Genomic DNA, 25,883 nt, shown 5'->3' with positions numbered 1-25,883 from the left:
ACGTCTCCTGCATTGACAGGCAGATTCTTTACCACTGAGCCACCAGGAAGCCCCATTTTAGATGGAATTTGTTTCATTATGCCTAGCAGTTCTATGTAATTGAAACAATACATATATTTTCTGAAGACATTCTTCAGACTGAAGATAAAGTTAAGTGGAGAAAAGGGTTGCATAATTTTTTATACTCTCTTCACAGGCCAGATGGGCAAAGGTAGGAAAATGTCTACTGCTTTGGAACATTGAAACTCAACCAGATTGGGGTTGAGAGAGGGCCTGAGATACAGGTTGGTTGATCTTTATCTTCTGGAGTTCATGTTGTAAAAACAAAGGGTATATTGAAAATGCTTTTCTCCCTCATACATTGCCCTGCCATCTCTCCCAGCATCCCTCAGTACTTCTCTAGGAGCAGTGGTTTCTACAAATAGTCGTTTCATGCACAGGGAACATTCAATAAGACATAACCAAACTAAAACACATACATGTTGGGAGAAATGGGGAAATCGTGTGATTAAGGACATTTAAAAAAACACAATACACTATCATTATTGTATCCTAAAAGAAAATACATCAAGGTTAGAAGGAACATCCTGGCTGAGGGAGTGGCAACCCACTCTGGTATTCTTGCCTGGAGAATCCCACGGTCAGAGGAGCCTGGCAGGCTACAGTCTGTGAGTTGCAAAGAGTTGGACAAGGCTGAGAGACAGCCCAGCACAGCACAGAAGGAACATAACCTTAATACAATCAAATTTAAGTTAATTTAATGGAAAACTGACTGCATTGCTATCATTTTTCTTATTTTCTTGCAGATTGTTGAAATTATCTTTATGGACTAGTGATTTGTAATCACTACTCAGAGGATAAAACATAAAGTTCATTTCAAATAGCTTATACTTCTGTTCAATATTTTTATTTTTTCCTACTTAGAAATTATATTCAAATCCTTTAAGAAAGCCTAGATAATAACTTTGCTTCTTCCATGTTGAAGAAAGCTTCAAACTGAGGTATAACATGGAATGTTAACTTTTTTGCTTATATCTTGTTATCTTCTTTTGGTTATTTTTTTTCATTTTGTCATGAAAAATACTTTACCTCATTCTCATAAAAGCTACTTGAGGAAGCTTTAGCATATGTTGTAATAAAATTAAATAAAAAGAAGAGGAAATTGAGAGAAGAGAAAAATAAAAATAAGAAAATAATGTTAGAACACAAAAATGCTGCCAGTCCTGTATAAATTTTTGAGGTGAGCCTCATATTTGAATCTAGGATTCCTACAGTCAAAACAAAGAGGGAAGTAGATAAATAAATGATCTATTCTGCATTAAAAAATTACCTCAAAACTTTATTGCTTAAAATACCAAGAATTTATTATCGCTGAGGGTCAGGAAACTAGGAGGAGTGCAGCTGGGTAGTTTTGGCTCAGTGTCTCTCATAAGGCTGAATTAAGGTATCAGCTGGGGCTGCAGTTGTTTGAAGGGGGGCTTGATGGAGGCTGCAAGATCCATTTCCAAGATACCTTATCACGTGGCTATTGGATAAGGCTGATGGTCTTGGTTCCTGAATGTTGGCAGATGGTATTAACTTTTCATCATTTCTCTCCACAGGGCTGCCTGGGTGTCCTTATAACATGGCAGCTGGATTTCTCAGAGTGAGTGATTTAAGAGGGGAGGTGAGAAAGGACTGCTGTTTAATCTATCCAGGCTATGATATTTTATTATAGCAACCTGGACTGTTTGGTACCCCTTAATGTAAATTGATGGCTAAAACCCAAAATATCAGTAAGTGAAAGCATTGACATGAGCAATCTACACAATCCATCAAAATTGAAACTGTTCAGATGTACCAGCATAATACAAGGATAATATCAGGGAAATTGGAGTGATGCTTCTCAAATTGAGGTAATTCTATTTCTGGGTAGATATATATGTGGGTGTATATATATACATATATATATATCAGTGAACTATGTGTACTTAAAACCAAAGAAGTAACATGTCCCATCTTTCTGAAGTATTAAATTTATGTGAAGATTTTGGAGGAAAATTGTGAATATTTTTTATTGAAATGTTTTGTCACAGAAGTCCACGAGAAGAATCAATAGTTATTTTGTGTTGTGTTTTATGTCTTTTACCAGTTTTATGCTTTACATAGGTTTAATTTTTTATGTTTTAATATTTTTATATACTGGTAATTACTGGGAGATTCAGACTTTTGTATCATTTAAGGAAACCTTGTCTATTTGCCCCCGCCTAATTGTGTACATTTTTGCTGTAAACCCAGTTCCTCTCTATCATTCATACCCTGCCCCCTAGATCTAGACCATGTGATTTCTCAGTCAGCCTGCAGATGTTCATACATTTACTATTTTGAAAAGGTGGCCTCTTTTCAAACCCCTGCATGCATTTGTTTGTGTACTTATTTATTAATGTACATTTAATTACAGAAAAAAATTTTCTCACAAATCAGCTCAACTTTCTAATGTAATTTCCCATAATTAAATCTTTTGTTTATAAATATGAAACTTTACTTAGTTTTACTTTTCATGGCAGTGAGTTCCCTTGTAATATAAATATACCTGAAATTCTGCTTTAAAAATGACTCTAGTGCCTCTCTTTTTCTTCATAAAAATGTAATAGTATACCTTTAAAATAGTATTTTTAATTAGGGCCAGCCATTGGAAGTGGCAAAAGAAAATTTGATGTATAAGCTTAAAACTTATGAATATGTAAATCATTCTCACTCAAATAAAGAAAATAACTGAACTGATCAAAGGTTATGAGTAAGTGGCACTGTCCCTGAAGACCACCTCATTGGCAGAAAATAAGAGCATTACTGCAATCATAGTAGTGAGAGTCAGCAGTAATCAAAAATTGTAAAATGTACTAGGATGCTAGGTTATGCATGGTAGCAAATTAACCTCAAAATCTTAGTGGCTTAACAGTACTGTGGCTGTTTTTCACTTGATCAGTCAATTGTGGGTCCACTGACTTTCCAGGGTAGCTCTGTCCCAAACAGGGACTTAAGAATCTAGTTTGCTTCTGTATTGTGACTATTCTCTCAAAACCTAGCTTCCAAATTGGAAGATCACATACTGACTCTCAAAAACTTTGAGTTAGAAATGACATACATTATTTTCTTTCCCAGCCCAAAGTCAGTCACAAGGGCTCATCTAACTGCAAGTGTCTAAAGTAATGTGGAATAGCACATGCCTATTTGGTGAGCAGTATAGGACTTTGCACTGATGCTTCTTTAAGCATAAGTCTTATTTTTAGGAAGGTGCAAAATAGCTTGAAACTTAGTGTGACTTGGGATAAAGTCAGAGTAACTACATAAAATAATCCATCTTTTAGTGGGTTTTAGAAAACAACCACACAAATTGTAAAGAAAAATCACTAAAAATTTTAAACAAAAATAAAATAATTAAAGCTGCCTTGGAATTAATTTCAGAATTCTTGTGGACAATGATGCTATGGAATAGGAGAAAGTTTGGTGATGATTTGGTATTGTAGATTCTGCTAAAATATGTTTTGCCTCAAAAATTGGTATCCAAGCTGAAACAATTGAACTTTTAAAAATAAACTGTTGAAGGACACCTTTTTATATGCTCAAAACTTGTACTCAAACATGTTGAAGACAAACATTGATCTAACCTCTCAATGATTTTTGTTTACAATGCTTGTGAATTCATGTTTATCTGCAAAGTACAAACAAAAAAATATTTTCAACAAGATGATGAGTTTTTAGTGAACAGACTAGCAACTGAAAAAATTAATAAATGTGAAATCAATCACATATAAAGTTGGAAGGTGCTTATTTTCTGAATTTATTAGTTAGTACTGCAGCATTTACTGAGAGCATTTCACCTGAAAAAAAATTGCCTTTTTGCTTAGTATGTTTAATAGGATGATAAAAATGATCACTTGTGAACGTTTTTACTGAAAAAAAAATACTATAAAATGCTTAGGCATAAACCTACCTAATGAAGTAAAAGACTTGTTTGTACTCAGAAAACTATGATGCTGATGGAAGAAATTGAAGACAACACAAACAGATGGAAAGATATACTGTGTCCATGGATTGGAAGAATCAATGTTGTTAAAATGACAACACTACCCTATGCAATCTACAGATTTAATGCAATCTTTATCATGGGACTCACTGGGCGAGAATACTGGAGTGCGTTGCCATGCCCAGGGGATCTTCCCCACTCAGGGATCAAACCTACATCTCCTGCATTGCAGGCAGATTCTTCAGCGCTGAGCCACTGGAGAAGCTCAAAGCATGTATGCGTAAACAGAAAATTAATTCAGAAAAACTGTTAGTTGTCTACCTAGGCATGATGAGTTATTCTCCTCAAAGGGCCCGCATACACTAGCTTTGGGTGATTGCTAAGCAACCATTGTATTAAGTCATTTCTAGAAAATAGTCAATTTGGTTTGTCCTTCGTAGTATTGGATGGTGTGTTTCAGCCAAAGAAACTGCCTTAATTTCCTGCAGTATTTGCCTACTACTAGGGTACATCTTGCTATAAATAGGTCTCCTTGACATTTTCATTACAGTAAGTCCCCTACATATGAACAAGTTCCATTCTGACAGCAAGTTTGTAAGTCCAACAAAGCCTAGAGTTAACCCAAAGTTAACCCAAAGAACACAATCAGCTATATAGTACTGTACTGTAATAGGTTTATAATACTTTTCTAATAATGCATAAAAATAAACACAAAGAATAAAGATAACATTTTAAATCTTACAGTACAGTACCTTGAAAAGTAAGGTAGTACACTATAATAGCAGCCATACAGGGCCTGGCATCCAGTGAACACACAAGGAGAGTTACTGACTACAGGAGGGAGAGGAGGTGGGAGATGGAAGAGCTGAAAGATCTTCAGCAATAGGAGATGAAGCACAAGCTACAATTTCGCCCAAACCTGAGGCTGAGGGAACCCATGTTGGCATCTTTGAAAGCTCTCAACTTGAAGGTTCATATATAGAGGACTTACTGTAATGCTTAAAAAATAAGCACACAATGTTGTAAATGTACTTAATGGCACTGGACTAAACACTTAAAAATGGTCAAAATTTATGTTACGAATATTTTACCCCCAAATATTCTTGTGGAAAAATTTACAAGTTAACAGAATTTTAATGTTAATACTTGGCTCAGCTCATCTCTCAGTGTCAACCCTGAATGTGCTGAGGTTGACTATGAGAGGATGTGACATTACAGCCTTAGCCAATCTCTTCCTAGTCTTTCCTGTCATGCAGGTGAGCTTGAGGGTGGGGTGGGGAGTGGCGGTGTGCCAGAGAAGGTCTCTATCTCTTGCCGATTCTGATGTTGCTTAGAGGGCAAGTCTGCGTGTATGTTTTCTTGTGATTGGAAACCTCTGAGTTGGCAGCCGCGCGCTATTCTTCCTTCATCCTGGAGAAAGGAGCAGTTTAAAGGTCCTGTCGCAGCAGGTGGGACGATCCTGGATATTCTGGCAGCTCCCCTCTGCCACTCTTAGCAGGCAATCAGCGGACGGAGGGCAGGGCTGGAATGAAAACGGGTTCGGATCTCAGGGACAGGAGATGAAAGTTGCGAAAACTCTGCCCAGGTTTCTGATCTGGATCAACTTTCCAGGTTATAGGATGAACAAACTCTTGGGACTGGCGGTGGTGCGTCCTCCCTGTGACTCGTGCCTTTGTTCCCCACGCCGGCCCAGAGCCGCTGCGCTCACAGGCCCCGCACCTGCCGGGCGCGCACCCCACCCGCGCGCACGCCACCCTCCCGCGGGCTGGAGGCTCCGCCGCCGCCGCGGGCCCCGCTCCACCGAGCACATGCGCACTGGCGACGCCGCGCCGGCGCCTTCAGTCTCCTCCGCCGCCGCCTCCCGATTCCGCAGTCACTTCCTGCAGCTGTTTCCCTGTGGGTCCGGTTGGACTGACTTTTGACAGTCAGCCTTCAGCTGTGGAGGGGGCTCTGCCGGGCCAGCCGAGAAAGTTGCGCGGAGGGAGGCGAAGTAGAATCGGGCCGAACCCGGCGCGGAGGGCGGACGGCGGCGGACGTCCGGGGCAGGCGCGGCACCTAGACTGCCGGCGCGTCCGGGGGTTCCGGTGAGTGCGGGCGATCGCGAGCCTCGGGGCATTTAGGACGGGCACCGGAGCGACCAGGCTTGCAGTTCCTTTCCGGTGCGGTCTTTCCACCTGCCCTCCACGTGACCGGCTTGCGGTGCTTTTATTTATCTGTTTGTTTTTAAAGCATTTCACGTGTACTGTTCGGATCCTCTAGGCGTGCGGCTGCCTTGGCCCTAGCGCTTGTCCCCGCCCCGTGGGAGACCCGGGATTCCATCTTTCGTGATGGCATCCTCACGGGATTGAGGTGCGTGCGTGTATGTGTATGTGTGTATGTATGTGTATGTGAGTGCGCTCTCTTGTGTATGCATGCACGCTTTAGAAATGTAAGATATATGTGGGCAATGCTGAAGTATATGTAGCTCTGATTCAAATACGTGAAAGGTTTCCTAGGATTCGGACCCGTCATAACTGAGATTGGAGAACATTCGCCAATTCACCAAGGCCTCTTCTTCCCCAGGTTCTTGCGTTCTTTCGGGTCTTGCTTCTGTGATATACCTTACAACTGATTATTTTTCTATTTTCCTCTCTCATTCCTTCTCGCTGCGTTCTGATGACCTCTGAATAATGCTCACCGTCTTTCCCTCATTTTCGGAATCCCCAGTTACAGACTTCCCTAGTTTCCTGATGTGCCAGTCACCTGTTCCCTTATTGTGTTTCCTTTCCTCCGAAGATTTCTCCAAATGAGAAAGTGGTTGTCTTTAATGCAGTATGTGAAGAGTAGGCCCCAATTCGATCATGAAAACTATGCTATATGATCATTCCTTTTCTTTAACAGGGCCGACTGAGAAGCTTTGATTTTCTTTATTGTCCCCTCAACCCCTTCCATACCAGGACATTAACCACCATAAATCCTTCATTTATGCTACTTCAAGGATCAAATTGAGTGGCTTTTATGATCTGAGGAATATTGTATTTACATCAGGCATCAAGTTAGTTTCTTTTAATCTAATGCAGTAGTTGAACAGACGTGAGTCCTATATGCTTTGAATCTCTTTATATTCCACCATATCTGCTTTCATTGAAGGCTTCATTTTTAGATTTTTATTTTATGCTAGTTTTTTTTTTTTTTTTTGCAAGTATAGTAATACCTGATGTAATTGTCTTGCAAAGATACTTTTGGGGGAGTTGACATCATTTTGATTGTTAAATATTACAAGAAAGAATTTTGGACTGTCTAGCTATTCTTTAAACATTAAAAGGTAAAATGATAATGGGTGAGTCTGTACTGTGTGAGAATTTTTTCTTCAATTCGGGAGATTTTATCAGGCCTTTTTTTGATGGAAGCCTGCAGACAGCGCTGGGGGAGACACATGCTGGTATTTCCTCAAGTGGGAGTGAACTTTTATAAGACAAGTCCAGACATGTCTAGGCCGTTGGTAGCATTTGATTTTCTCTTTATATTGCTTATTTCCTTTGTCCAGATGTTTTAACATCTTCCTCCACCATTTCTCTCTGAGCTGGAAGCTTGTCATTTGCACTTTGGTATCCTTTTGTCTCTGTACAGGGGGTATATGTAGTCTTTTAATATTACTAATTGTTATGATTAGATAGTTAAACTTTTTAAAAAGGGGTCTTTGTCCCCATAGTTTTCTTTTTTTAAAAATATCCGTATTTGCCTTTGCTTTCTGAATGTCTTCACTTGGTTTAATTCAGAGGAATAATGTGATTATAGAGAACCTGACTTTTTAAATGTTCTAAATCTCAATTGCTTTTTAAAAAATATTCTCAGAGGTGTGGACAGCATACTTCTGCTTGAGAATAAAATAACATTATTGTTTTTCTAAATATTATGCTTAATGAGAAATATTGTTGAATACTATGACTGATGATGTATGTACTTTGCCATTTAGTATATTATTTTCCCATTGCACTGATAACTTCTGCTTTAAGAGCCTGAATTTAGTACAAAAACTGTTATTTGGTTGCAATTAACAGGTGTAGATACTTACTAAATGTGGTAAAAGAGACTTAACTTTCAAAATTGTTCTTGGTTGATTTTAGTAAACCTATTATTATCATAAAACTTACACTTTTCTATTGCAGGTGGAAAATTTCAGCCCTTAAAATAGCTATATTCTGTTGACCAGAAAGAGGTTTTAATAGTATTGAAAGTGGAAGGAATAGAGGATTTTGAGATAAGGATTTTAATTTGGGTTAATTAGAATCATGGGAACTCAAAGCACATAGTTTGGTTCATTTTGAGATACTCAGGGTTAGGGGCTTCCCTCATAGCTCAGTTGGTCATGAAATCACCTGCAATGCTGGAGACCCCATTTCGATTCCTGGGTCCGGAAGATCTACTGGAGAAGGGATAGGTATGCACTCCAGTATTCTTGGGCTTCACTTGTGGCTCAGCTGGTAAAGAATCTGCCCGCAGTGGAGGAGACCTGGGTTTGATCCCTGGGTTGGGAATACCCTCTGGAGAAGGGAAAGGCTACCCGCTCCAGTATTCTGGCCTGGAGAATTGCCTACATCAAATAGTTCATGAAGTAAGCGTCCAGTGGGGTACTGGATCATACTGCCAGGGCCCCAGTATAATTTTAGTTCCTCGGTCTTTTAACTGTTTGCTTTCCCTTATAGTCTCTATTGTTTCCCTCAGAAAAGACCCAATATGTTCCAATCCCACTTCAGTTTTACCCATTTCTCCTGCCTCCAACCCAGATGGCAACTTCTAATCCTGAGTATCTCAAAATGAACCACACTATGCGCTTTGAGTTCCCACAATTCCAATTAACCCAAATTAAAATCCTTATCTCAAAATTTACCTCTAGAGAGAGAAAGAAAATACTCTGATTTTATAGGAGACTAATGAATACAAGGAAGTATCATTTTTTTTTTTTCGGCGCTCAGCTTTCATCGTGGGGTCTCAAAGAGTTGGACACGACTGAGCGACTGAACTAAATGAATACAATCTAAGGCTCCATGAGGTGGGGTCTTCAACTCAAGCCTGTGGGGCACAGGCATGTAATATGAATAAAGCAGCAGGCTGAGTGGGCACTTGAGGTCGCCTAGAGAAGACAAGCTTGGGTACCCAGGACAGTGCCTCTCAATACTAACTAGCGGTTGTTGCTCATGCAGGACTACCGTCCAAGTGTTGTCAGATCCCTCTTTTGTCAAGAGCAGCCACAAATCTTTTGATTTTAAAATGTTGACAACCAATTCAATTTAAAAATGAAAGCAAAATGAAACACTGTATATTCCAAAAAGAGCAAGTCTGTGGCTGCCTGTGGCCTTCAGGTTGTTTGTTTGCAACCTCCACTTTGAAGATTCATTAGATCAATTATTTCAGTATTACTAGTTGATCAGAAGGTACATGTTTATTTATTTTTGTTACATAGTGACTCAAGAGTTTTTCCAAGATACTAGAGTATATGTCTAATGTTAGCTATTAGATATATAGAGTTCCTGGATAGTTAAGCTAGTTCTAGAAGTGTTTGCAGTAGTTTGAGCAGTGACACTTTTGATTTCACTGTTTTTGATATTATTTGGATGGAAAGACTAGTTTGCATGAAAAGGGGATATTTGCTGAGGTTCTTTGCTGGTGGGCTTTTTTTTTTTTTTTTTTTTGGTCTATGCATGATTATCAAGAGTGTTTTAAGTGTGCCTGAGGGAAGGGGTCTGGACTGGGTGACCTTTGATGTTCATTTCAGTCATGTGACTTTTAGATTTAATTAGCCATGGATGCAATGCTATTAATGTTCATGGGCCAGAGGGACCGCAGTTGGAGCTGTGCCAGGCAAAATCAAGCCAAATCCATAAAGCTCTTCCCCGTGGAAGAGCGTGGTGTCAATGTGGATTAACAGACGGGGGAAGTGTGCCGGATGAGGGAAAAGAAAGGGAGTCCCAAAGATGATTTGGAGAAGCAGAGGAAGGAACCCATGATGTGGTCATTTACATGTCATATTGCTGATAACACATTTTTAAGTTTTTTTTTTTTTTTTCAATTTTTGCTGTTGATTCAGATTTGAAGACCCGACTTCTCCTCATCCTTTGGATGATGCCCAAGGCTTTCCTACCCAATGATCCTCTTGCAACACGCCGGGCTTCCTCCGCCTAAGCGGCCCTCATCCTCTCCTCCTATGTCAGTGGCCGCCAGGTCTACAGGGGCCTTGCAGCTTCCAGCGCAGAAGCCTTTTGGGCAGGAGGCTTCCTTGCCTTTGGCTGGGGAAGAAGAGCCACCTAAGGGAGGGGAACAAGACTCTGCCCTGGAGGAGTTGTGTAAGCCGCTGTACTGCAAGCTCTGCAATGTCACCTTGAACTCAGCGCAGCAAGCCCAGGCTCATTATCAGGTGAGGGAAGAAACGGAAAAATCAAGCATCGAGTGGGAGAACATTTCAGGGCTCTGCTCAATTCACAGGTGTCTCTGAAATGACCATTTGTGCCTGGAACAGTAAGATGGCTAAGTATTTGTTTGGCTAAAAGCACAGTGTTGCTACTTTAAAAGAAAACATCACTTTTCGTGGAATGGGATTTCTTTCAACTTCTTACACTTAGCTGTGTGGCATCAGTTTACCTGGGGTTTTGTGTGCGGGTGTGCTAACTTGCTTCAGTCACGTCTGACTCTTTGTGACCCTATGGACTGTAGCCCTCCGGGCTCCTCTGTCCAGGGGATTTTCCAGGCAAGAATACCAGAGTGAGTAGCCATTCCTTTCTCCAGGGGATCTCCCTAACCCAGGGATGGAACCCACTTCTTTCACATCTCCGTCATTGGCAGACAGATTCTTTACCACTGGTGCCACCTGGGAAGCCATCTGTTGTTTTAGGCAAATAAAATCACCTATGCATGTTTGAACCTGTGGTCCTAAGGAGAACAGGTGTTTGAAGTATGGTGTACTATACTCAATTCGGCGTCAAAATTGTCTGAAAGAATTAGTTTTATAAATATTCTCTTCCAGCTAATGCAGTTTGTATCAGTTCAGAATATTCTTTGTCTATGAATCTTAAGCTTTTCCTTTTGACTTCTGTCTCTGCTAAGGAAAACACAGGTATGTTTCTTGATTGTTTCCTGTATATAAAATTATATCCTCTTTTTTTTGAGAAAAGAGATCCAAGAGGCAATTGAGGCCAAATGCCATTGAGTGAAAATATGTTTTCTGGGTAATCATTGATTTGACTATTCTCTGCATGAATATCTGAAATAATAGGACAATATGGTAGAAGGATGACTGTTAGGAAGATGTTTCTCCTGTTGTGCCTCTGTAACTTCCTTCAAGTTTTTATTTACTCTGGGTGTAAGTCTTTGCTGTTTTGTTTAGGGTTGATCTTCAAGGTGGCTAATTGTATCACTTTGTGATCGTACATCAGAAACGTTTTAATGGTGAATTGTTTTCTTTGGGATTTAGGGGAAGACGTGTTACTTTTATGGAGTTCCTGTTGTTTGGGTTTGTTTTGCCCTCCAATGTAGAGTTGAGTTAATTATGTCATCCAGATCTTGGCAAGTGTCGCTGTTGGTCATTGACCAGTGTGTTAATTGCTGTGTCGCGTCCGACTCTGGTCATTATTGGTTCATAAAGGCCTCTTCTGGATTTATTTTACATTTCTTTCTTTTTCCCCATCCCCTACTCTCATTCCCTCTGTATCACTTCCCATGACAATGGTTTGACACGGGTTCTTCTTTTGCCGGTTTTACTTTTCAGTTGTGGTCTCTTAGGATGATCCATGTCAAATTCAACACACAGTGCTATTCATAGCTTTTGTCTTCATTTGTTTCTGTGGAATGTTTGGTTTTATGGCCTACGACTCATGAAAATCAAGCCTGCTTTCTAAAGTTTTGATTTTTAGCTGTTTAAACTGTTAACTTGGGAGCAAGTTAATTGTGTGTCGTATACACATGTAAGTATCATTTACAGAAAAGTTGTTTACTTTTATGAGGGAAAACTCTTGGGCAATATGTGATTTAAATATATGTGCATGGATTGTACATACACCTCCTGCCTTTTTTCTTCCTAATATCTCTTTGTGACTTTGTAGACAGTGATGGATGCTTTTGGTTATGCATAGAGAGAGTTCAGTTTGAGCAGAGTCATTGGATTATAAGGCTTAAACTAGATAAGAAAGAGAACCAGAATTTATTTTGGTTTTTTCTTTTCTTCTACACTTGTGTGTGTGTGCTCTGAACTTTTTAGCTGATGAGTAATATATACTTAATTTCAGCTTCCTCAGTGATACAGTGAATATATGAATTAGAAAATATAAGAAAATGGAATTAAATTTTAGATAATCAGACTTTTTAAGTGGAAAAGTTGAAGAAGGACAGCCTGTTCTAGAAACAGTTTAAGCAGCCAAGAACTGAGGAAAAGTAGGGTAGAGAAGAAGCAACCTGGTATCTAGAGAGTGGAACCTAATAGAAAACAAACAGTTTGAGTGTAATAAAAGCCAGTTCTTAAGAGCTCAGAAGCAAAGATTTGAATGAAACCAGTGTTGCTGGTAATTCTTAGGGGAAGAAGTTTTCTTCCTCTAAGAAACAAAGCAAGCAGTTCATGTACAAAGTACAGAGCAGTTTCATTAAGATAGCATAGAAGAAAGCTAATCCAGAAGTGAAATCTGGATTTCAACCTGAGAGAAAAGTCAGCATGCGAGAGTGTGGATCAAAAAGTAGATCAGAATAATAAATAATCAGAGTGTGAACACAACATATGTGGGTACACCAACATAGAAAAAAAGCATAGAAATGTTATCCTGAAAGATACATTGAAGACTATACCAAGGGTACACAAATAGGCTGGGATTTAGGAAGGCTTCTAGAGACAGGGGTAAGACTAATGAGGAAGACTTACTGAGGACCAGAAATAGGCAGAATGGCAATGATTGTAGGCTGATACAGCAAGGTGGCTGATGAGATGATGGAAATAAAGTTTTATTTCAACTCTAAAACATGCTTTGTAATTTTTTAGTACTGACTGATACCAAGACCACAGATTCATTATTTTAATTATGTGTGAGATAAAAGGGATCAGTGGTAGTCTATTTATAAGCTAGAAACACATTCATGTGAGGTAATAAATCACACTTGATTACATTACTCAAAGTGTTTTAGTCAGTTGATTCCATTGTTGAAATCTCAAAGTTTCAAATTGCCCAGGGTATTGTAAACAACCTTCAGTCTGGTTTGAGTGGTATTAGGGTAGAGACTGACCATATCATGTTCCAGTAATCCAGGACACACAATGGAAACTGCTCAACAAATACTTCCCTTTAAGCTCACTGAGATTTTTCCCTGCCATCCTCGTGTTCGTAAGCTGGGGCTGCCTTAGTGATGACCCGTGCATATCAGTGGTCATCACAGATTTAGTTCTGTTCCCAGGACTTTTTAACCCAGTCAGCTTGCTTCAAAATACCCTTTGCTATTGTTTCATTTTAAATGACGGTATATATTTTTGTGGTCTCAAAATAATGACTTTAGTTATAATTTAAAGTAAAACCTTTGGAGGAAAAATATGCATTCATTTTATTAAAATCTGTCTGTAGGCTTCAGGTTATTTAGGGTAAGCCGGACATGGAGTAACATAATACTGTTTCAGCAGCATAAGTGCCTAGAGGAAGAATCACTTTAGGATAGAAGGTCATTAATAAAAATTTAAAAAGCAAAAAGCATTGGATAAATTTTGCTAAGGTCTCTACATTTTGAAATAACGTCAACCATTTTTTCCTGTTAATTCATGTTAACTCGTTTGAAAAAGAACTAGTTATTCAAGGTACATTTTAAAAATCTGTCATCAACATAGATTTCTATTTGTAGTATTTAGTAGCCAAACAACAACCTACCATAGTAAGTAGATTAATTTGAAAAACACAGAACACAGGGGAAAAAACTAGTTCTAGAATTGAAATACAGAAGGTAGTGACCTTAATTCATAATTCAGAGGATACAGCTGATGTCATCCCCAAATTTAAAGTACTGATTTTGGCGCATACATTTTTACATTGATCACCCAGCTTTGGATGGCATAATCTCTAATGTCAGCTAATATTTATGATTTCCCCCCCCCCCCCCCCCCATATTTCCCATTTGATTGTTTCCCAGTTGAACTTGCAGTGTACTGAGAGTGGTCAAAATAAACTTTGTTGGTGGATAGAAGCTCTCTGTGACCCTGTTAGCTGGATCTCACCACCTTTCTGCTTCTCTGTCTCATCCTGCCTACCTCTTGCACGCTTGGTCACTCGGTCACACCTGACTCTTTATGACACAGGGCAGGCGGATTCTTGACTGCTGAGCCGCCAGGGAAGCCCCCTCCCTACCTGGTTTCTTTGCATTTCACAATAGATATCCTTTCTTCTCTACAAGGCTGATTCCTTACCCTGTACTCTAGATTTCATCACCTGTCATCCCTTCTTCACCTCAATCAGATTAAAAACATGCTCAGGTTTTTTCCCCATGTTAATAAAAATAGTAACAACAACCTTCCCTTTCCTTTTAATTCCTCTTGTTAGCAATCTTTCTTTTCTTCTGTCCTTAGAGTTCTGCTGGATATACTTGTCCTCTTCAAGTTTTCATTTCCCGACCCATCATACTCTGGTTTCCATTCTGGTACTCTAGTGAAATGGTCCTTTTCAAGGCTATCTGTGACATTAGAGGTCAAATCTAGCTCCTTCTCACTTAGCCTCTTTGTAGCATTTGCACTGGTAACAGCTTACTCCTTAAAACATTCAAAGATATTTTTCTCAAAATAATGCCTATAGAATAAAAGATTTATAATGAAAAGCAATAATCACCTGTTCTCACTTCCACAGCTATGCTCTACCTTTTCTTCTCTATTCTTTCTGCCTCCCATCTTGGGTTGACTCTAGTTTTATTTTGACAACATCAAGTTTTATAACATTTTTGTTTAATCTATAATCAGGTTAAGTTTCCTATGCTTGATATTTGCAAGTTGACTCGAATTGTTAAAAATTGATGTTTAGCTTTTGTATTATTAGTAGGGAAATGTTGTTCAGTGCAAAGCTTTCTTTCTTTCTGTTTCCAATGTCATGGTTCCATGCTACTTAAAAGAGATGTTCAAATGGATAGCTCTTTCTTGAAAGTCATCAGTTCCTCAAAATTGTTCCCTTTTAGTTTCCTTCAGATGTGTATTATAACTTTGAAATAGCTTTTTGTTTTTCCTTGAGTTTCTCACACTTTCTAAAAAAAATAAAATAGAAGATTCTTATGCCTTAAAAAAATCTACTAGTTTCTTAATCTTTCTTTTTATTGTTTATAATCCATTTCACTTATCTTCATGAAACCCACTGATTTCTTGTTCTGATTTGAACCAGATACTTTACATTTGGATCATGACTTCATTGCATATCTTTTTTTGTTTGCAGGAGTTTTTCATGGCTTTCATTTTCCCCTTCTTTTTCTTATAGGATATATCTTTATCATATCCTCATTTTCCCCTCCACATCTCGATCACTGTATGTATTATGTGAAGTCCCCCTTTTGCCCCCAGATCCTTCTGTCTTCTTTTTCCGTTCTCCCCCGGGTGCCCCCTGAGTTCGCTGCACAGCTGCTAATTTTGAATTTCTCTTCATTGCTCTATGGCTTAGGTTGCCATTTTCTAAATATGCATGTTTTCTTTTTTTTTTAATCCTGTTTTGTTGGAGTCCATCTTCATGTTACTTGAAGGAAGAAGGGATAAATATAAATGTATATTACAGCACATTTCTCTCTCTTTAAAGTGAAGTAGTAATGAATGGGAAATAATATTTTTCTGAGATACCGTTATGTGTCTAAAAATGTCTGTATTATAACTTTGTACTTGGCAGTTCAGTTCCAGGTTGACTATTATTTTCCTAAAAAGGTTAAAAGTTATACTGCATTGTGTGTGCATGTATACCTGTGTGTTTTGTTTTGTTTTTGTCTTCCTAGTGTTGCTGAAGACAAATCTTATCTTTTTTTTTTTTTCATTTATTTTTATAGTTGGAGGCTAATTACTTCACAACATTGCAGTGGGTTTTGTCATACATTGACATGAATCAGCCATGGAGTTACATGTATTCCCCATCCCGATCCCCCCTCCCACCTCCCTCTCCACCCGATTCCTCTGGGTCTTCCCAGTGCACCAGGCCCGAGCACTTGTCTCATGCATCCCACCTGGGCTGGTGATCTGAAGACAAATCTTATTCAGATTCTTATTCTCTTGTGGGTGACCCACTTTAATTTTGGGCTTTTTTTTGTGGAAGTTTTTAGGCTTTCTTTTTTATCCTTGGTATCTGAAATTTCACAATGATGAGTGTGTCTCTGTCTGGGTCTTCATTCATTTGTCCCTGTCAGCACTAGTGGCTCCTTTCAGTTTGCATACTCTCATTTCTCTTGAGCTCTGGGGAATTTTCTTTGATATGATTTCCTTGATAATATTCTTCTCTACATTTCTCTTTCTTTTCCCTGGTAATTCTATTAGCACTATCTTTGATTAGCTGGATTGATTCTTCATATTTCTTATTTGTCCCCTTTATTGAATTTCTGAGAGGTATTCTTGAATTCTAATGCTATGTTGAATTTTTTTAATTTTGATAATCATATCTTTAATTTTTAGGGGCATATTGATTTCTTATTATTTTCTTTTCTAGCATCTGTTTTATAGGATGTTAGTTAACATATCATGGGGTCAGACTAGTGTTCAAGTTCTAGTACAAATACTTACTAGATGTATGGTATTGGAAATATATTCTAATTTCTCTATGTCTCATGAAGATGATGATGATAATGATGATGCTTATCATGCTTGCAAGTTAGTAGGTATAAAACATTTAGGACAGCTCCTAGTACTTGAGTGATTCCTTCACTGTGTTTAGTTGTCTTAAGGTGCAGTGGAGCAGGGTGGCATGGACTCTGGACCAAGAGTGTTCTCAGTTCTGGCATTTACTTGTGGCTTTGGGCAACTTTTATTTTATTTTATTAACTTTTAAATGTGAATAATTTTATTATATAAAACACTTATTAAACATTTCTGCATGCATCTCATCAGATTCCCCAATATTAATATTTTATATAACTATAGTATAGTTATCAAAACTAGGAACTCAATACTGATAACAACAATATTATCTGCTCTACAGACTGTTTTGTTGTTGTTCAGTTGCTAAGTCATGTCTGACCCTTTGTGACCCCATGGCCTGTAGCATACCAGGCTTCCCTGTCCTTCACCATCTCTCGGAATTTGCGCAAACTCATGTCCATTGAGTTGGTAATGCCATCCAACCATCTTGTCCTCTGTCATCCCCTTCTCCTCCTGCCTTCAATCTTTCCCAGCATCAAGGTCTTTTCCAATGAGTTGGTTCTTCACATTAGGGGGCCAGAGCATTAGAGCTTCAGCTTCAGCATTGGTCCTTCCAATAAATATTCAGGGTTGATTTCCTTTAGGATTGACTGGTTTGATCTCCTTCCATTCCAGGGGAGTATCAAGAATCTTTGCCAGCACCATAATTCAAAAGCATCAATTCTTCTGTGCTCAGCCTTCTTTATGGTCCAACTCACATCCATACATGACTACTGGAAAAACCATAGTTTTGGCTATACAGACCTTTTACATTTCATCAATTGTTTACTAATGTCCTTTCTCTGGTTCAGGGATCCAATCCTAGATAAATTCTTGCATGTGGTATTATGTGTTCTTTAATGTGGATGGGTTAAATTTTTCTATGCTTTTTACTATCTTGCAATTTTTGAGAAGTTGTTTTGTAGAATGACCCAATTTGGATTTGTTTGTTGTTTTCTCATGATTGAATTCATGTGGTTATGTGGTTTTTTTGGACAGGAATACCACAGAACTGATGTGTCTTTCCCATTTTTTCATATTGGAAAGGACTTGATGTGAATATTTCCGTCACTGCTGCTGTTAACTTTTGATCGCTGATTAAGGTGGTGCCTGCTGGGGCTCTCCTTTGTAAAATTACTGTTTTTTTCTTATGTTTAATAAGTATCATATGGGGAGATAACCTTGAGACTATGTGAATGTTTCTAATTATATTTTTACATAGTGATGTACATAATAGTGATAATAGCATCTATTAATATTTTTCCCTGCAGTAATTATTACCGTGGTGTTTGCCAAATGGTGATTTTTCTGCTTCAATCATTCTTTGTATATTTATAGTTAGAATTTTACTTTAATGAAGAACTTTCTCAAATAGTCAGTATCACTATGGGTTGTAGATTCTTATATTAATTCAGGGATATAAACACTTGCTATCATTTATTTTGATGTTTTAACTGTTTCACATTTGACCAGTGTGTTTCCCTTCAGGCTGGTGCTTATGTTCATTTGACATGTCCCCATAATTTTTTGTATAGTTCCTTACTTTCTGTCAGTACAAAGTATTCCAAGATTTTTTGGTACCTTCCCCATGTCAACCATTTCTTCAAGGAGCCAGGTTTTGTTTTTCTGTTTTTTTAAATTTTTAATTGGAGAATGGTATTTAGAGACCAAAGTCTGAGTGTTGGTGTGCCTTTTGGTACTCGAGTGTCATTGCTTCTAGATCTTCTCATGACAGAGCTAGTTATATATGTGTCATTATTCACAGTACACACATTCACACACACAAACACATACATGCTCACAGTACATGTAAAATAGTTCTGGGATTGATAATCTGTATCCTTTTGAAAAATCAGCATACTAATGAGGATAATATTTATGTCTTGTTCTTTTGGTGTCTAGCCTTATAGTGTGTAGTCAAAATACTGTTTTACGAAGTTAAAGGTTACAGAGATGCTGTCTGCTAGTGTTGTCCTTTGTAAAGTTATTGTTTTTCTTTTTGTGCTTAGTAAGTATTATGGGAGAGATACTTTCAGACTGACTATGTGAACAGTTTTATCCTTCCCTCCTCCTTCAGTATGGTTATGTTATTTTTTCATACAGTTAGGCTTATTTCTGTTTGTACTTATTTCACTTTGGGTCTTCGCCAATTCTTGTTGACTTTGATTCTTTTTCTAAGCCTGTAGAATGTTAATATAGTCCTAAAAGTCAGAATCATACAAAAAGGTATATTTATTTAGAGTTTTAATTCATTTTTATTGGAGTATGGTTGCCTTAACAATGTTGTGTTAGTTTCCACTGTACAGCAAAGTTAATCAGCTATATGTATACATATATCACCTCTTTTTTGGCTTTCCTTCCCTTTTAGGTCACACCACGCACTGAGCTATACAATAGGTTCTCATTAGTTATCTCTTTTATACTTAGTATCAATAGTGTATGTATATCAATCCTAATCTCTCAGTTCATCCCACACCCCCACTTCCCAGCTGGTGTCCATATGTTTGTTCTCTACATCCATGCAAAAAGGTATATTTAGAAAGATGTCACACCATATCATCCCTTGTACTCCTTTTTCATTTTCTTCTTATTTACACTGTTTTATATGATTTTACCAACCTGCTCAGTTATTTACTGTTTTACTACCTGATTTGTCAGTTTTTAATGGTATCCCAACTGTTGCCTATTGAAGAATCAATGAGCTTATTCTACTTTCCTTTTCCCATTTTTGTTGCATTATTTCCATTGTGTCATAATGTATAATATTTGAGCATTAATCTTTCACTGTCATCTTCACCTTTTTAGTGTTTGATACAGTTCAGTTCAGTCGCTCAGTCGTGTCCAACTCTTTATGACCCCATGGACTGCAACATGCCAGGCTTCCCTGTCCATCACCAACTCACAGAGCTTGCTTAAACGCATGTCCATTGAGTTGGTGATGCCATCCAACCGTCTCATCCTCTGTCGTCCCCTTCTCTTCCTGCCTTCAATCTTTCCCAGCATTGATAATTTAGACACTTGAAAATATTTAACATCAGTCTTTTTGCTGGTTTCCCCAGTCATTTCTTGGGTGAATGAAGTGTTAATAGATTTTTCAAGAGTGACTTTTAAGTGCCAAATTCCTAAGGTCTTGTGTATTTAGAAATGTTTTCTATAGTCTTCACATTTGAAACAAGAATAGTTGGCTGAGCATAAAATCCTTGGTTCACACCTATATTTTTTAAAAAAGGCTGTTCCTTATTGCCTTGCTTTGTGTATTATGGACGCCATTCTAATTCCTTTGCCGTTGCAAGTTATTTGACCTTTTTGCCTGGAGAGTTTAAGAGGACTTTTTTTTTTCTTTTCTTTGAAGTCTCATACAGTTTAAAAGATCTACTGCAGATTTGATTGTTCTGGGTTAATTTTCCCAGATACCTGGCATGCCTTTTCAATATGTAGATTCAGATCTTCATTTACTTTTGGACAATTTTAGGCACTTTTGAACAATTATAGTTTCAAATGTTAGTTCTGTTTGATTGTTTGATTTTGCTTTTCTTCTCTGGGGACTCGTTTTCTATAAGTCATTCTTTCTTCACTTGTCTTCCAGTTCTATTGCTTCCTCTCTTGACCCTTTAAATTTTTTTATTTTTATTATTTTTATTTTCTTGACTGCTTTTCTGTCTTTCTTCAGTGCCTGTTAGTACATTTTCATTTGACTCTATTCTTCTTTGATACTTGGATTTGCTCCTAATTTTGGCTATAATTACCTTTTACTTTCTAGAATTTAATTATCCTTCTTTTCATTTCTCACTATGTTTTGCCTAATTTTTTTTGTACATTTTGAATTCCTGTTTCAAGGTGATTTTTTTTTTATATTCTCAAAGTTTTGTTTGAATACTATATATTTAATTCTGTTTGGAGTGTTGTTTTCTTTTGTTTCTTTTTGTTTGTTTGTTTTGGAGGTGTGATTCATTTGCTGAGATGTATTTTTTTATTTTTATTTTTTGGTGGTAACTTTGTGTAGAATTGATTTCTTTTTGTGTATTCATTATGTGGGTTTTGGGTAGTTTATGCGATTCATAATTCAGTAGCAACCTCTTCTATCACTGTAGCAAAGTCCAGTTCTTTACTGATTTTTTTTTTTTTTTTATGGTGGTCAGGAGAGTGTGTGTATGTCCTCTGATTTTTTTAAAAAAATCATTTTTGACTGCACTGGGTCATTGTTGCTGTGCAAGGGCTTTCTCGAGTTGTGGTGAGCAGGGGCTACTCTCTAGTTCTGGCACACAGGACTTAGAATGTGCGGGCTTCAGTAGTTGTGGCTTGTGGGCTCCAGAGTTACAGGCTCAGGAGTTGTTGCACATGGGCTTAGCTGCTCTGAGGCATGTGGAATCTTCCTGGACCAAGGATTGAACCTGTGTCTCCTACATGGGTAGGCAGATTCTTTACCACTGGACCACCTGGGAAGTCCTGTCTTCTGAATTTTGCTTTGTTCTTTCTTGTTCTGAGGATGCTAACTTTTCCCATGTTGCTTCTCTTCCTCTTCACCTGTTTGTTGCCAAAGGGTGCCTCTCCCTTCCTTTTTGCCTTTTCCTCCTCTAAAAGCCACTTTGAAGATAGCCACTTCAAATCATGTGTACATTTAAGTCCCTGTCCAGTAGTCAGTGACTGGATCATGCTTTAGTATTTATAAAATTGGGGGATTTACTTTTTCTGGTGGTGGTTATAAAGCAATCTTAGCTTTATAATCTAGCTGCAAGCTCCTTCTCCGTGTCCTTCAGTTTTTGTTGGACTGCTTTTGCTTACTGTGAAGGCTTGTGGCAGGAGCAGGAGTGATTACTCATTGGGATTTGATGTCTTTTCTTTTTTACTTACGGTTATTTTAGGGTCTGGGCATTCTGTGACTTCTAGTTGTATGGAAGGCATGGGTTTTGTGCAGTTTTGTTTTTCTTATTCTGTGTTGTTTATGGAGGATATATGGAGAAATGCAAATTAGGCAGCCTCTAGGGAGCTCTCTGAAAACTCTTGGGTGAAAGATTAACTCATTGAACTTAGTTTCCTAATGTGTAAAATGGGGACAATAATTTTACCTACGTGATAGAGATTTCATGATGTTAAATGAGATAATATTTATAAAGTGTCTAGAACACTACCTGTCACATAAGTGCTCAAAATGGTTAGTTGCCATTACTATCATTAATGTATGGATGCAATATCTGCTCAAATACTGCTGTAGATACTGCTTTGGAATTAAAATTCCTGACACTATCTAAGGTTGATCCCTCCTGTAATCCAATGTACCTCATTTTCTTCTGCCTTTTTATGGACTATGGTTCTGTAACTGTGCTGTGGTTCTTGCATACCTTTTCTTTTGTTTTACTGACTTCCTCCTGTTGCCATGCAAACAAGCCTAAGCCATCTTAAAATTTTTTTCCTACTGATTCATTTCCCCTTCTGACTCCGTACTCTGTTTCTCTGCTCCATGTTGCAGTAGAATTTGTCCATATAGCTGCCTATATTGGTTGTCTCCATTTTCGCCTCTCCCATTCTTTCCCTTCATGTGGTTTTTATCCCCCACTACTCTACTGAAGTGGTTCTTAACAAGGTTATTCTTTATATCTGTTATATCTGTATCTGTTATATCTATATATCTGTTAATCTGTATCTTTTCAAGTGCAATATTACTTCTCTATCCTGACCTGGTAGAACCACTCCATTTTTTTTGTTGTTGTTGTTTTAAAATCTTTTTGAAGCCCCTCAGACATAAAAAATATTTGAAATAATATAATGGACATGCATATTTGTCACGTAGCTTCTAGAATGAAAAGCTAGAGTCATCTAGCTTCAGTTCAATTGAAGTTGTGTCTTTTCCCAACTAAGTTGCTCCTTTCTGAAAGGTCAGTTTTCATTCCAATCACAAAGAAAGGCAATGCCAAAGAATGTTCAAACTATCACACAGTTGCACTCATCTCACATGCTAGCAAAGCAATGCTCTAAATTCTCCAAGCTAGGCTTCAACAGTATGTGAATCGAGAACTTCCAGATGTTCTAGCTGGATTTAGAGAAGGCAGAGGCACCAGAGATCAAATTGCCAACATTTGCTGGATCGCAGAAAAAACAAGAGAATTCCAGAAAAACATCTACGTCTGCTTCATTGACTACTCTTTGACTGTGTGGATCACAACAAACTGTGGAAAATTCTTCAAGAGATGAGAATACCAGATCGCCTTACCTGCCTCCTGAGAAATCTGTATGCAAGTCAAGAAGCAACAGTTGGAGCTGGACATGGAACAATGGACTGGTTCCAAATTGAGAAAGGAGTACAAGGCTGTATATTGTTACCCTGCTTGTTTAACTTATATGAGGAGTACATCATGCAAAAGACTAGACTGGATGAATCACAAGCTGGAATCAAGATTGCAGGGAGAAATATCAACAATGTCAGATATACAGATGATACCACTATAATGACAGAAAGCGAAGAGGAACTAAAGAGCCTCTTGATGAAAGTGAAAGAAGAGAGTGAAAAAGCTGGCTTAAAACTCAACATTCAAAAAGCAAAGATCATGGCACCGGTCACATCACTTAATGGCAAATAGATAGGGAAACAATGGAAACAGTGACAAACTTTATTTTTTGGGGCTCCAAAATCACTGCGGATGGTAACTGCAGCCATGAAATTAAAAGACACTTGCTCCTTGGAAGAAAAGCTGTGGCAAGCCTAGACAGCATATTAAAAAGCAGAGACATGACTTTGCTGACAAAGGTCTGAATACTCAAAGATACGGCTTTTCTAGTAGTCGTGTATGGATGTGAAGGTTGGACTGTAAAGAAAGCTGAGTGCCAAAGAATGAATGCCTTTGAACTATGGTGCTGGAGAAGACTCTTGAGAGTCCCTTGATGGACAGCAAGGAGATCCAACCAGTCCATCCTAAAGAAAATCAGTCCTGAATATTCATTGCAAGGACTGATGCTGAAGCTGAAGCTCCAGTACTTTGGCCACCTGATGGGAAGAACTGATTCATTGAAAAAGACTGTGATACTAGGAAAGATTGAAGGCAGGAGGAGAATGGGATGACAGAGGTTGGATGGCATTACTGACTCTTGGTTGGATGGCATCACTGGCTCGATGGGCATGAGTTTGAGCAAGCTCTGAAAGTTGGTGATGGAGAGAGAAGCCTGGTGTGCTGCAGTCCATGGAGTTGCAGAGTTGGACACGACTGACTGACTGAACTGAACTGAACCGAGCTCCTATGCTCCCAGGTGTAGCCACCATACTAAATTGGTATTTTTGTCCCCCACCTCCCCACCTGCCACTTTTTTGTATTTTTGCTACATATATATCTTCCTACATAAAATGTAGTGGTTTCATATTTTAACACTCATATTAAAGTGATTATGCTTACATATCTTTTCCAATATGTTCTTTTTATTCAACGTTTTGTTATAAGAATCTTTTTTGTTGTCACACTGGGCCTAGGATTTATATTTTCACCACAGTATAGTGTTACATTGTATAAACAGATTACATTTTATCCATTATCCTGTAGTTGGACACGTCAGTTGTTTCCACTTTTCAGTGGTTACAAACAGTTCTTCTGCTAACAGTTCTTTTGGGTCCTTTAGTCAGTTTGGTCAGTCAGTCATGTCCAAGTGTCCTGTCTGACTTTTGGTGACCCCATGGACTGCAGCACGCCAGGCTTCCCTGTTCATCACCAACTCCAGGAGCTCGCTGAAACTCATGTCCATCGAGTCTGTGATGCCATTGAATCATCTCATCCTCTGTCGTTCCTTTCTCCTCCTGCCATCAGTCTTGCCCAATATCAGGGTCTTTTCCAGTGAGTCGGTCTTCCCATCAGGTGGCCAAAGTATTGGAGCTTCAGCTTCAGCATCAGTCCTTTCAATGAATTTTCAGGACTGATTTCCTTTAGGATTGACTGATTTGATCTCCTTGCAGTCCAATGGAGTCTCAAGAGTCTTCTCCAACACCACAGTTTCAAAGCATCAATTCGGCACTCAGCTTTCTTTATGGTCCAGCTTTCATGTCCATACATGACTACTGGAAAAACCATAGCTTTGACTAGACAGACCTTTGTTGGTAAAGTAATGTCTCTACTTTTTAATATGCTGTCCAGGTTGGTCATAGGTTTTCTTCTAAGGAGCAAGTATCTTTTAATTTCATGGCTGCAGTTACCATCTGCAGTGATTTTGGAGCCCAAGAAAAGAAAGTCTGTCACTGTTTCCATTGTTTTCCCATCTATTTGCCATGAAGTGATGGGACTGGTTGCCATGATCTTTGTTTTTTGAATGTTGAGTTTTAAGCCAACTTTTTCACTCTCCTCTTTCACTTTCATCAAGAGGCTCTTTAGTTCCTCTTTGCTTCCTGCCGTATGACTGGTGTCATATGGCACCACTGGTGACAGGTTATTGATATTTCTCCTTGCAGTCTTGATTCCAGCTTGTGATTCATCCAGCCCAGACTTCCACATGATGTACTCCTCATATAAGTTAAATAAGCAAGGTGACCATAATAAGCAAGCCTTGACTCTACTCCTTTCTCAATTTGGAACCAGTCCATTGTTCCATATCCAGTTCCAACTGTTGCTTCTTGACCTGCATACAGATTTCCCAGGAGGCAGGTAAGGTGGTCTGATATTCCCATCACTTGAAGAATTTTCCACAGTTTGTTGTGATCCTTACAGTCAAAGGCTTTAGTGTAGTCAATGAAGCAGACGTAGATGTTTTTCTGGAATTCTCTTGTTTTTTCTGTGATCCAGCAAATGTTGGCAATTTGATCTGTGGTGCCTCTGCTTTCTCTAAATCCAGCTAGAACATCTGGAAGTTCTCGATTCACATACTGTTGAAGCCTAGCTTGGAGAATTTTGAGCATTGCTTTGCTAGCATGTGAGATAAGTGCAACTGTGTGATAGTTTGAACATTCTTTGGCATTGCCTTTCTTTGTGATTGGAATGAAAACTGACCTTTTCCAGTCTTGTGGTCACTGCTTAGTTTTCCAAATTTGCTGGCATATTGAGTGCAGCACTTTCACAGCATCATCTT

The 25,883-nt window shown here is 38.4% G+C and overlaps 1 protein-coding gene across 3 annotated transcripts in view; it reads left to right on the top strand.

The window, feature by feature from the left end:
• Window positions 1-5,829: 5,829 nt before the first annotated feature.
• The window catches only part of ZMAT3 (zinc finger matrin-type 3), a 36,634-nt gene continuing 16,580 nt past the window's right edge, over window positions 5,830-25,883 (top strand). For 2 of the 3 annotated variants that reach the window (XM_043874692.1, XM_043874690.1), the window contains exons 1-2: window positions 5,830-6,090; window positions 10,074-10,400. In XM_043874692.1, the coding sequence (XP_043730627.1) occupies window positions 10,131-10,400 (270 nt within the window). In that variant the 5' untranslated portion in view covers window positions 5,830-6,090; window positions 10,074-10,130. Of the gene's footprint in view, window positions 6,091-6,265; window positions 6,356-10,073; window positions 10,401-25,883 lie in introns of all 3 variants that reach the window. The other variant, XM_043874691.1, reaches the window with a different exon arrangement.

The sequence above is a fragment of the Cervus elaphus genome, chromosome 19 (genome assembly GCF_910594005.1).
Source record: "Cervus elaphus chromosome 19, mCerEla1.1, whole genome shotgun sequence".
Lineage (NCBI taxonomy): Eukaryota > Metazoa > Chordata > Mammalia > Artiodactyla > Cervidae > Cervus > Cervus elaphus.
Note: the sequence above shows the minus strand (reverse complement) of the source record. Positions and strands in the feature narration are given on the sequence as shown.